Source organism: Diadema antillarum, unplaced genomic scaffold (assembly GCF_040938485.1).
Source record: "Diadema antillarum isolate AM-2024a unplaced genomic scaffold, OU_Dant_1.0 seq00001711_RagTag, whole genome shotgun sequence".
Classification (NCBI taxonomy): domain Eukaryota; kingdom Metazoa; phylum Echinodermata; class Echinoidea; order Diadematoida; family Diadematidae; genus Diadema; species Diadema antillarum.
Window position 1 is genome coordinate 64,424 of NW_027272400.1, and position 13,580 is coordinate 78,003.

The 13,580-nt window shown below is 39.0% G+C and overlaps 1 protein-coding gene across 1 annotated transcript in view; it reads left to right on the forward strand.

The window, feature by feature from the left end:
• Nucleotides 1-1,528: 1,528 nt before the first annotated feature.
• LOC139711848 (carbonic anhydrase-like) overlaps nucleotides 1,529-13,580 on the forward strand; it is a 54,760-nt gene continuing 42,708 nt past the window's right edge. Inside the window, exon 1 of the mRNA XM_071623700.1 lies at nucleotides 1,529-1,762. Within this exon, the coding sequence (XP_071479801.1) occupies nucleotides 1,726-1,762 (37 nt within the window). The 5' untranslated portion in view covers nucleotides 1,529-1,725. The remainder of the gene's footprint in view (nucleotides 1,763-13,580) is intronic.

Sequence of the window (13,580 nt, forward strand, 5' to 3'; positions counted from 1 at the left end):
CACGCAAATGATAATGTCCAACAGCTACCATTGGTAACAATGCACGATTAAATTGTTCTTTTCAACACTCGTTTATATTATAATACTTTCTTGATACATATTATATAATCATAATTTTCAATGCAGAAAACTAGACGGCAACGAAAATCAGTGTCCAAATAGGCCCTAATTCACATTAAAAAAAGGTGTGTTAGCAATAACAATCCGCCATGATGAAATAATTTTGAAGGAGTCACAAACACAGGAGGCAAAGTCGAGTGTGCCTCGGATTGTTCAAAAGTTACAGAAGGTGACCAACTTCTAACCAATATAACGCGCTTTATTTGTTTTATCAAAATTGTTATTATAATTCTGCAGCAACCATTCTCGCTAGATTCCCAGGCCAGCGCCAGGTTCAAGCTGACTGAACCATAAGCATAAACAATTGTGATTCATTCATATTACACGAGTAATTCACTGAAAAAAAACCCACAACAACACTCTTGTGTATAATAATGCTGCTAAGCGCAGATGAGTGGTTTATTGTATGAGCCAGTGTAACGAAAATCTGAGCCTAGGTATGCAAAATAAACGATTGGTCATGTCAGAGCTCTCAGCCAATCATTTGACTAGGATCCATATTTGCGTTATGATACTGAGGCGATGTTGATGTGGGATATTGGCAGGCCTAGATGAACGTATTGAAATGGTATTGCTTGTGAAGGGTCTATCGAGTTGAAGACGGGAGCAATACATGCAATGAGCAATGATTTGTCCATACTTGCGGCAGTCATGAAAATATTTAGCAGGCCTAATGTCATTAATTTTGTAATGTTCAACAATCAAGGTCTCTTTACATCGCGCAGTGAAGTACATGGTATCGATAAACCATACATTGCATTATGCTTCTACATCATTATCCTGAAGTGATTGTATGCTAAACATTGTTGGACGAGAGAGGATACAGCCGAAGACAATGCTGCTGAAAATGTGGATGCTTTATCGTTCTTAGCTCATTTGGTGGATCCCTCCAATGTCATCATCTCAACTATTTCGGATCTCGTACCGTGTCTCCAGGGTATTTTCTTTTCTTTCTTTTTAAATTGTAGGCCCACCCTCTGGATTTAAAAATCAAACAAGGAGGACCACACCATCTGGCTAGCAATGCACAACATGGACCGCCCCGACCGCCCCTAATGATAGTCTATTGATGACGGGTTTGAAGAAAACATGAACCATACGGAGTTTACCCCTGTTATTCAATGATCTCTGTAAATTGCGCAAATTATACCTACTGCGATAGGGTATTGTATCAACAATTGTATTATATCATCAATTGCATTAAAATACTTGAGATAAAACATTGTCTCAAGCAGGGCACCAGCTGACTATAATATTTAAAAGAAAGGAGCTTGATGAAGACTAGTCAATGTATTTTTGCACTCGGGACTCTCCTGCAATCCCATGTGCGTAACCAAGCCTCCGCCTACGCGGCTTGTGATTGGTCTGCTGCATGTGAAAATTTGCCGACGAAACAGGCGACGACATAATGTGGGGGCTGGACTGACAGAGATAATTCTGGAGGCAAAATTAAGAAATAAATATGGTTTCTGACAGACCAGGGATACAGTTAGCTGCTCACCTCTGAGTCGAAGTGTTATCGGCCTTCGTCGATCAACAACAAGTTAAAGAGAACATCTCTTTGGCCCGCATCTCGTGGAAGAGTGCAACACACAGACATCAGTAATGGCAAGCTGTGACTGGGGATACTTCGGAGAGACAGGTTAGTAGAGCAGACAAGGCTGCCGCGCCGGGCGGCGGAGATGATGATGCACGGTCGCTGTGTTTCATGTAGATTATACTAGGTCGAACTCACTAGATTGTAACCGTGCCTCATATCATGTCATCAGCATGTCTGCTCAGGACAGGTGTTCAATCACCATCCTCCGTTTTTACCTTGATGCAATATATGAGACATCCTGTAGTTTCTAAGTTTAAGACAGATGATGAGAGTAGAGGACCGGCGCCCGGCGAGTAATACATCATTCGGTTACCGTTTTATTTGTGCAATTTGCCTGGCCAGTGCAGTGGCAGAGCTCTATATAGCTAGTCGAAATCTCGTTGTTTTGACTGACTCGCGTGAAATGAAAGGAGTCGAATTATCAGAGTTGCACCTCCGTTCACTGTAGATTCCTGCGCTGCGTGATGCAATTAACTTGTCAGGTGTAACGTTAGATCTATCTGATACACAAAGGTTGTCTGTTTAAAGTTAATGTACGGCAGTATTCTCTAGTAGATTTTAAGGCCCCAGCACAAAAAATTAGCCCAAGAAGAACCTTTCGGATTCCCCTTGAGTTACAGTTTTAACATAGACTGGTTATAGTTAGAAAGTGATGTGAGTCACAGAGTGTTTTGTGTGATTATGAGGTGATGCTGAGTTGATATGATTCTAACACTAATTAGTAACAGAGTGGAAAGCAATGAAAATGATGTGCATGACATTTGATATGTAAATCAAGCCACCCATACTTCGACCATAATGCCGTCCAAAATTTGACTGCTGGCTACATGTAGAAAGCATTACTTTTATGCGCCATGTTAGAATTTTGGCACGGGAAGTCCAACTTTGTACAGTTTTTTTTTTTAATTAAATGTAATTTGCCAATGGAACACCTCATTAGAAATTTTACAGGGTGTTGACATCACTTTGTCTCCGTCAGATCTTGCGATAAAATGTACAATCTACTGGAATACTGCCAACAGTTGTACTTCAGAGCTGATACCAGATAATGTAACACTAACAGGCTGTTATGTAGAAATTCAACAATAAGGGTCCTAAAACAGTGTCTTGTGGAATGCCAGTCTTGGCAGATACAAGGGAAGATGAGACATTTTCCAACACAACTCAATACACTAAAAATATCTTGGTGAGGGAATTTGATTCAGTTGTTCCAACGTTTTTTTGTTTGGTTTATTTTATTTGGTTTTTTTAGCAACAAGTAAAATGAGAATGAGACTATCAGTACATTTATCGTGTAATAGCCAACTGGTGTCCAATTACTATACCTAACGAAACTTACTTACATTGGACTGATTGTGACGTTAGCAATTGTGAAGTGAGCAATCCTCATAATATGTTGAAAAGCTGCTTACAATTCAATTTCACTTTCTCTAGACCATGTTTTCCAAGGCTGTGCAAGAACCGTGTACAGTATCACTAACATAATTCTGAAGTAAATATAGAATATTGATCAATGCCTACATTGTAAGTTTGATATTTTTCCCTGTTTTGTCCAGAGCATACTTCAGTATTCTCTTCTATGATAACCATCAGGATGAATTCCTGTGTGACTGGCTTGTAGGAACAATGAGATTATTTGAAACAAGTTGTATTCAAATGATCAAAGTGTCCCTAGTCTACAGTGTATGATTTGTTTGACTTTGCACAGATATTGACATATTTGCTGCTGCATGTGTTGGCTTGATATAAAACAGCTTTTTACAAAGAAATTGTGCACTCGAGAAAACAGCTGGGAATTTGAAAGCTTGTGTTTTATTAACATAAAAAACCCACTAGATACAGGTCTGCTGAGCATGACAAGAAAACATGTCCTTGCTGTGCCCCCACATTTATGCTACCTCCCCCCCCCCCCCCCCCCCCCCCAAGATCAGACTTCAGGAATATCTAATTCATGATCAGCTGTTTGTGCCTCTACAGTTAGTCATGTAATTGATTTGGTGCACTTCGTCAAGGCCAATAACGTTTGAGCATCACAATTCAAAGTAGGAGAGAGGTACCAGCTAGGTGATCACTTGCCATTGTATTTTGAAGGAAATCGAGACTTTTGTAAATGTAGAGTACAGTTGTACAAACTTGTGCTGTGTACTTGATATTGATCATGAAGATTGAAATATCATGGTTTTTAATTGTAACCACTAAAATCAAATTTATCATCCAATTGATGGCAAGTGAGGCAAAAGAAATGGCCAAGACATCAGTTAGCCTGTGCAAAAGAGTATCATTGTGCAGAAGATTGATACAGTGAACTTGAGTGAAGTCTGATTGATAATGCACTTTCTCTCAAGATGTGTTCTGTCTCAGAGTACCTTTAAGTGCTGAATAAGAGGAAACATGAATAGGCTGGATTCTTGCAACCTTTGACATTTTTGTGCCGCTGCCAGATGCAGTGCAATACTTGTGCTGGAAATAGGGAGTCTCTGAGAAGGTTTGTGAACAGTGTATTACTAATAGTGTGGCAGCGTGGAAAGTGCAGCTGTGACTATGTGCTCTTTTTTTTTTTTTAATTCATGTAAAACCATGAGAAAGCATTTGAAAGAAATTGAAACTGAAACTGCAGTTCCAGTGAGCTCAGAATTCAGTCTTGCAATGGGATACAGTATAGGCCTATACATAATGTATATGAGGAAACTTTCCATTTGTAAGGCTGATGGACCTTCAAAGTACCCCCAGATACCCAGCACTTTTAACAGTAAGAAACGCACAATACTGTCGTTACCAGTGTGTTATACTGCCAATGCCTGGATAGTTTATCCCGCTCTGACATCTGAAACTGCTAAAAATTTAGGAGGAAGTCTTGTAAGCCAAATGTGGAATGCATTCTTGAGTATGTATCAGCTTTGCTGGTACCAGTGTGGTGTTATCAAATCTAATGGACCATAAAGCTGAGCCACATCACTGAATATAGTAGTTGGAATAATCCTTATACTGTAAGTTCTACAACTTCTATGAAATTCCCCTTGGAGATGTTTTTGGATGATGTTTTAGATTGAGACCCAAGGGGGAAAAAAAACCCCCAAAATAAGCATACAGAATATTGCTTTAAAAGGCAGTCCACCCACACAACCCCAAAATGCAAATAAACAGGTAAACAAATCAAAGCATCAGAATGGATAGGAATATGATAGTTAGTACGAGCATTTGTTTGTCAGGTTGTTGTTTTTTTTAAATCAATATTGATTTCATATTAGTTGTAGCATTGACATATCATTCGGTATTGTGCTAACCCATTTCATGGTGCCTGTAGTGTAAAACATGTAAATACACTACACTTTTTTTCTAGTGTTGGAAAATCTCTCATGTGTTTCTCATTTTGTCAATATTTTTGAACTAAACCTGAATATGTTACTGTATGCCCATGAATGGACTACAGTGTGTACAGTACTATGGAATGTTTGAAAATGTTCATTCAATAGGAGAATCAGGCTTTTACCAATGTAGTAATTTATTGTCTAGCTTTCATTTACTCCTACTACATAGGTGGGCTTCTTTAGGCCAATTGATTGCATCGTTTTTCTAGCACTGCCTGCTTGTTTCTTGATCATAGACTTGAGATGGGTGGTAAGCTGTATCTGAGATCCCTATTGAATCCCAAGCCCATGTGAGTGATAACCTTTCAGTAGCAGTCACTGTTTACAAGAAACCTACACACACTGATTCTTACTTGAACTTTTAATCAGACCACACCCTCTACACAAAAGTTGGAGTTGCCACCTCTTTGTACTTGTAAGCCCCAGATGTAAATTCAGACAGTGATGCACTAGAGAGTGAATTTCTACACATTCATTAAGCGCTCACTTCATGTGGATACCCACCATGGGTAAAGTCAAAGAGCAAAGGACAGAACAAGAAGGATAACCACGAACTAATCATCGAAGTTGTTCTTTCTTTTGTCAACAGTATAGTCTCTTGTCTGAAATGAGCGTTCAATGACAAGGAGATTACTGTTGCCTTCAAGAGTTCCAATACTCTGAAGAGCAGGTTGGTCCACCCTAAAGACAAAGAACCAAGTTACCAAAGGATAGGTATTATCTATTAACGAGCCATCTCATTCAGCATGGGTTTTACAACCCATCTCATTCAATATTAGCTGAACACGCCCTCAATACAGGAGACAGTGTAATTGGATGAAATGATGCTACTATACTAGCCTTTAGGAATTTTTAGCCTAGAAAAGTCAAAGAGTCCATCTGGGTAAAAAGAACCAAGCCCACACTCAATAGGGATTCCAGATACAGCTTAAATCACTAATCTTCAGTCCAATGATCAAGAAACAAGCAGGCAGTGCTGGAGAAATTGAAGAAGTCCACAGGAGTGGATGAAAGCTAGCGAGCAAATTACTAATGTTAGGTAGAAGCCTGAATCTCCTATTGTATGATCTCCCCAACTGATGAAAGTTTTCTCCACCTTTGAGAATGTTATTTGTAGAAAGTTTGGAGAAAGTGAGTCAATGCTAATGCTGTGTAGCTAGTGGAGAGGAGAGTTATTCTTTCTTTTTTTAAAATCTAACTTGGATTATTTTTCATTATCATCATCACCATCATTATGCGACAATGTCATTATGATATTAGGTACCACATCACCAAAATAATCCAAGAGTCCAAAACTTTTAATTCAGCCTGCATTTATAACATTCCTTGTAAAGTACTGTTACATTACGATGCAGTATATTAATATAAATGAATAAAACAGTGTCGACCCTTCCCTCTACCATAGAAAGCTATTAACAAGATTCTGAAATTTTCCCTTCAACATTTTTGCTATCAAAGTACAAGACCCTCTATCCCCCTCTCCATAATTTCTCCTTGTCCGTCATCACTTCTGCTCCAGCTCAATAAATATATGCCAATTGGGAAAGCTCCCCCCCCCCCCCCCCCCCTGGGAGAGAGTGAATGGGTTGTGAAGTTGATTTCTGATTGAGAAGGAATGCTGAATTGCTTCCTGACTCCACCTGGCTAAATGCTGTATCCAGATTGCCCAGAGAGCAATGACCTCATATATTGCTATGAGTCAAACAGCTGCTGCCAGTTGGTGGAACCTCGTCTAAGAACCACTGATGTCATAGCTGTCTGTTATGGTTTCCACTTAACTGCTAACCTGTTAGAAGAAGATCTGATTTTGTCATGAGATCCATGATCTGTGGTAGAACCCTTCCCTGAGGTACACTTGAGCAAGCAGAGAGGTTAGCAGTGAACAAGTTGTAGAGTTTTGTTTGACTGTGGAAAGTGAAATTCTATGAGACTTTTACTAGTCTTCTGCGACTCAAAGAACTTGGGTCATAATTATGTTTTTTGACATGTTTTACAAGAGTTTTAGATTAAGGGACACCCGACATTAAATTGCCTCCTTACAGGATGGTGACTGAAAGTGACATTTATCACAGCTGGTGCGTCACAAACTCCATGGTCTGTTTATCAAGCATGCAACTCTCAATACGCTGACATGCAAGAGAATGCATGGATATCACAGCACTTGTCCATGCTGAACAAAAAGCCAGTTTTTAATACTCCACTTGTACCATTAAACTACCCAGGAATATTCCGCAATCATATTCTAGTTGTCACACTCTTTAGACTGCAAAATATGCATTCAGAGAGGAGCAAAGCTTGCTTGGAAATCACCTCGAGACAAGCACTGACTGTAAACATGAGCTCAGAACCATGTTTAGGGTACAATAATCAAGATTTAGTTTGCTTCCAAACTTGTAATACACTTATTACCCAATTAGCCTGAAATGCTGTTACAATTATGTTTTCCCCCCTTTTTTCATATCTGAAAGGCTCATTGACAGCTGTGGTGACATTGAAATAATCAATTTAGTCATGGAGATTGAAAGTGTGATGGATCAATGATAATAAAAAAAAAAAGACCAGAAAAGTGTAACACCACCTGTGCTGCTCTTCTCTCTTTGGATATACTGTAACTGGCTAAAGGGCTGTAAAATCATCACGCTTGTCTGAGCAGGTGGCATGAATGTTAGATTTAGACCTGTGGCAATACACCCCACTAACATATTTCTGATGGGGCCTTTTCATCCATGGCACAGCACACTCTAATGAAATTATCAACTTTATACTATGAACGGCTGACAATACATCTATGGTTAATTTGACTTGTTACAGGCTAGGTCAAACTAAAAGTTTTGAGATTTAGGGATTGATGAATTTTTAAAACATTCATGGTTTTGTGTAGCCTATTTTAATAATAATAATAATGATAATTGTTTTGGATATAAACTCCAAATTTTATTGTCCAAGAATGGAAATTCATTTTGCCCAATTGATCGTGGGCCCGGCAGCCACTGAGCAGCGCCAGATCGACGTTGCTCTAACCTTTTCAACTGTTGAACGGCAAACAAGGTTTGATAGTGATAGTTAATTCTAAGGGTGAACTGAAATGTTTCTACATTTCTACGCATTGCAATATATTTTCATGTTTATTATAGGCCTAAAGAAAATGAGACAGCATGATCAAGATGTGGATAATGTCCATTGCTTTAACCCTCTTTTTGGTTGAGTCACTCTTAAACAGACCCCACCACCTTCTACAATTTGTGGGTGTTTTTTTTCCCCCCTTCTTTTTGGCACAAATGCCCTTTTTGGTATGATGCAGCCCTGCAACGGAGATCTTCGCCTGTGTGAATCATTCCCATCCATGAGCAGGGTGCGTGTGTTCTGCATGTGAATCAAACATGATTGAGCCAACCTCATTGAATAGGGATATTACTCCCCCCCCCCCCCCTACTGCTAGAAGGGCAGCACTTTCAATTCATTCTGTTTTGTCCGAAGTGTTGTTTTAGAAAAGTGACCCTCGTTGAATCTGTCATCCTGGGTCTATGTTTTAGAGGTAAGATGATTGCTGTCTTTTTCAGACAAAGGACCTTGCCTGCTCATCAAATAAAATGGAAGGATTAGAACATACCAGTACAATCTTTTATTCCCGATCACTTTATCCCCTTAAATGTCCATTCAGTAGAAGAATGCATTTCAAAAGTTAGTGTGTTACATTAGGATCTAAAAGCGGTAGTATCATGCTACACTGCGCCTATTCTGTGTGCAGGGGATCCATTGATGCATTGAAAATGATGGCCAAAGCCTTCGAAACAGATGGGCATTTGAATCACTTGTCTATTTGTGGCCTTCAGAGAAGCAAACAATACAATTAGGGAGGACAGAGACAACAAGATGGAATCCATTCCAGTGCCATTGAGGCATTGTCTTGAGCCAACTGTGCCTAGGACAAGATGAATTGTCTGTGTGCAATGCTTGAATAGATTATTGGGGCTTGACTTTGTGTGTAGAGCAGAGTATCCATGAATGGACACACTAATTGTGATACGTCTCTTGTGATGATGTCACTAATCAAGTGAACCCCTTCTGATGGTCTTTAATGTGTCTTTTGTAATCGTACTATCAACAAGGGCAGATCCTGGAATTCCTTAAACGGGGAGCCTTTACAAAATTAAAGGGGAAACACGCACCCCTCCCCCAATTTTGTTCTTTTAATTTCTTTTGTTTAAAAAATGAAAGGGGTGTCGGCTACTATACAGGCAGGTAATACAGGGTCCATTTTGTGCAGAAGTTAAGATAATGTCACTACAAATGAAATTAAATTTGGTTACCACTAAAGAGCCAGCAGTCAGTATTTTGAAATTTTTCTGTGACTGAAATGTGTAGAAAGTGCATTGAAAAGTTATTGAAATGGGCGTACATGCAGATACTACTGCCCCTCTGGCACCAAATATAATATTTGTTTTTAGTTTTTTAAAACTTTGTTTGTTTGTGTGTGTGTTTTTTAGTGCAATGTACCTCAAAGTAAATTTCTCTGCAATGACGTCTATCTGGCATTCAGCTCAGTAAAAGCATCCCTCTCAGTGATGAGCTGTGGATTCTACGAAATAATGACTATTCCAGCTCCCCCATTGTGTTTGAATTAATGTGATGAATTAATGGGGCTTTTGAATAAAACATTTCTACTCTGGGGAATTACCGTGGGGGGAAAAGTGGGTGAGAAAGTAAGATATAATGCGCAAATATACTGCAAGTCATCATCAAAATATTTGAACTCTTATAAAGTGTATTTAAAGAGACATTGAGGAAGAGATGTAGAGATCTGACTTCTCATGAGGCTGTATTGGAACTACAGAGGTATACCTGCCTCTGTCATGATACATTGTACATATACTGTTGATAGTGGCTTATACCTTGTAACTTGTACCAAGGTTCTTGAGGTAATTGCAATTTTATCGTGAGTTAATGATTCTTCTAGATATGGTCCATTGTAGTTACAGGAATGTCAACTTCCACGGTATAATTATCTGTTTATCAATCACATTCATCCTTGTGATAAAGTTAGACAATAGTTGAACAAATATATATGTACATTGTAAGAGGTTTCAAAATATTGACTTCTATCCGTGCCATGCGTATTATGTTCTGTTTCTTTAAGCCTTTTTCGTACATTGCTTGCAAAAAAAGTACTTCTTTTAGTGCAGTTAATATCAAAAGCCATTGTAATGTGTCTACAGCCATGCAAAAAGCTAGTGTTTATCAAACCTGTTTGTTTTGTTTTTGGGTTGTTTTTTAGTGATATGAATGTAATCAGGGGATAAAGTCACATGTATTTCTTTGTCTGTCATTCTCTTGTCACTCCCACATCCTAGCCTGTGTGCTGAAGATGATGTTTTCATTCCCGCCACAAATCTTGCACTGTTTGCCAGCTGTGACTGCACCTTATTGGTGCTGCAGTAGACATACTGTTTGTCATATCCCCCTTGCCTTGTGTAAACCCTTCCATTGGTCTTCTCAAGGAGGTGATGTTGCCTACTTGATCTACTGAAGACGGGAACATACATTCATGTACTACTGCACCCCAGTAGCTGTGCCAAGCAAGAGTTATCTTTTACAATGTATTTGTATTTTTTCTGTTACATAAACATCTCTTGTGAAACTTAGAATGGAGCTGTAATTCTTTCTATGATAACACTGTCATCTTCAGCTTGCACTTTAATATGGTTCAGGTGTGGGATAAAGTAATGTTTATGGAACATCAAAGACCAGGTAGTTCAAAACTGATCTTTGTTGACTAGCCATGCTGTTACATGTATCAAGAGTGCTTGATTTGAATGTTGAATTATAAAGACACGCTTGCAATTACGATTCAAATCATTGTTCATATGCACGACCAAGAAAGGCTTCACAGATTCCGCATTTAGACTTTTGAATTTCAGAGTGAGGAGGGGAGGTTTGGCTTCTTTCCATGTTCCCGTGAATCACTCATGAGTCGTCTTTCTGCCATAATCTCGGCCCCCCCCCCCCCAAACATGATTAGAGTTCAATTATTTTCACACGGTCGTTTCACCGTTTAATTCTGCTGAAACATGACTGGAAAACGCCTCTGGATGGTCATGTGAAACACAATTGGAATAAAATACAATTCAGATCACCCTCTGTGATTCCACTTTGCATTCACACAGCAAGAATTCTTTAAATTTTAAACACAATTCTAGTGATACGTCATTACATTGTAATACAATTGTGCTTCAGATTTAGCACTTGCGGTACGTATGAAAGCTAGGAAAATCACCACTATAATGCCCTGGATAGACTGTCCTCCCTTTCCGTGGCTGCCAATTTTCGTGTAGTGTAAGAAAGTGACATTTATTGTTGATCACCTATTAAAAATCACAGCTGTCCCTTTATCCCTCTATTTTCTCCATATCCCTCTCCTCTCAAAAAAGAAGATGAGACAAAGTGAGCGTAATAAATAATGATGCGCTCTGCGATTTACGCTCCTCGCCATGGCCCGTATCCTATGGTGCACATCATCCATTCATATTAACAGTAAGTCAGATTGTGCACTAACAATGATTGCTGAAACTTAAGTCAGTGGCGATGTAGGTAAAAGGAACAGACATTTAATATTTATGATGCTGAAATAAAATAATGATAGCACTTCTTAAAAGAAAAGAAGATCAGGTATATGATTTGTCAAACTTAGTATAATGTACAATTTTAGTAGCTATATTCTGTAGATTGTTGTGAGACCACCATCCTGTAGTTTGGCGTGCACTATCAAAATAAGAAAAAACTACGCATATTTGTACTTGTGTCAAATTTATATCTGCCCAGGCAAAGTGATAATTCACTTGAGTCTTGCTTGCCAAGAGGTAAGGGATGACAGTGAATGGATTGAAATGGCTTGCCCATGCAGATATTTTTGCAGGACAAGCAGATGCTTGAACCTAGAACCTAGGTGAACATGAGTCAATATACCACCAAATAGCAGAGCCAGATAAGCAGTGATGGTATATCACAAGACATACCACAGACTGGTACCAGTCAGAAATAGAGGGATTCATGCACTGCAGAGGTGACATTTCTGACAAGGATTTGTGTTGCAGGATTTTGCAATACCCCCCTTATGACAATTCATCATGATAAATGATCGATGATGCCAACCATGTTTACTTTGTCAAGAGGGGCAATTTCCTCAAAGGTGTGAATGTTAGCAGGGGCATACGGGAGGGTACTACTATCTGGCTTAATTCAATTTGCTGTATTGTCATGTGCGGAGAGATCATGTTTCATGTGATGGCAGATCATTCTATTGTGTTGGCGCCGTTTGACATGGATTTATGTCATGTGTCGTTGAATCCGTAAGGTCGTCGGGGGTTAATCCCGGCATCAGTCAACATTCTGACGTCTGTTTGCGGCTTCACCCCCGTGGCGCATCACGGAGGTGAGAAGAAGACCCGATCTCGGGAGTAATCCATGAGACAGTGATAGACGGGTCGTGTCCTTGTCGTGTCCCCTGTACGGGAGCTCTCCTCCTTGCTCATGTGTCAACCGTGGATTATTTAATGAACTATAATCCAATTAGCATCAGCTGTTGGCAAGGGAGTTCCAGGTAGAAGGTGCATGTGAATGTCGGAAGAGGCTTTTTTATTGTAATCTGGCCACAAACATGAGTTCATTCTCAGTTCACTATTGGGAGGTGCTGGGAAGTCAACAATTAGGTTTCTTATTGCTCATAAAAACTTAAAAAAAAATTATGTGATGACAAATGGAGAAGCTTGGATTGACTTCATTTTATGTCAAATTCAGATTCTTTCTTGGCCTTTCTCTCCCCCCCCCCCCCTTAAATAGGGCTTTAACATCATGCCAATTGAGTTGGTTTTATGCCATGTTCTTATACGATTGTTTCTTCCAATTTGACTTGTGTGTATGTTCAGTTATTACTATTTTGTGTTCTTGACTTTTTTTTTTAAGCACTGTCATTTACATAGTAAATATCCTTCATTGAATTTCCAGTAATGTTAGTACTGAGTGATTAAAAATGAATTGAATTGAAATGAATATTTTCTATTAAATATTAACAGATTGATAATGGTCTTGGAACATGATTCCCATTATGACTTAAAAGTACATCGGCAGCTAATTTAGCTTGTGCTGTGTGTAATGCTTTACATGCTACTATGTTCACTTCTTTGTATCAGCACCATTTAACAAGAAAATTGATTGCAATTGGAGAATTCGGTATGAAAGAATCTTCAAATGAGAGCAAAAGCAGTGAAACTCAAAGAAAAGATAGTCTTTACCAGCTAATCTTATTACACAAATGGCAATCTTACGAGCATGATGTGACCATTTCATCACCCTTTAGTGTAGCAGGTTTGTGCTCTGAACTGAAATTTGATATTTAAACTCCCCTAGTTGCTGCCTTGGCCTCATGAATTCCAGAAAACAAAATGGCATAGTGCTCAGCTTGCTCCATTTGCACACAAAATGTCACTTATTGTTGA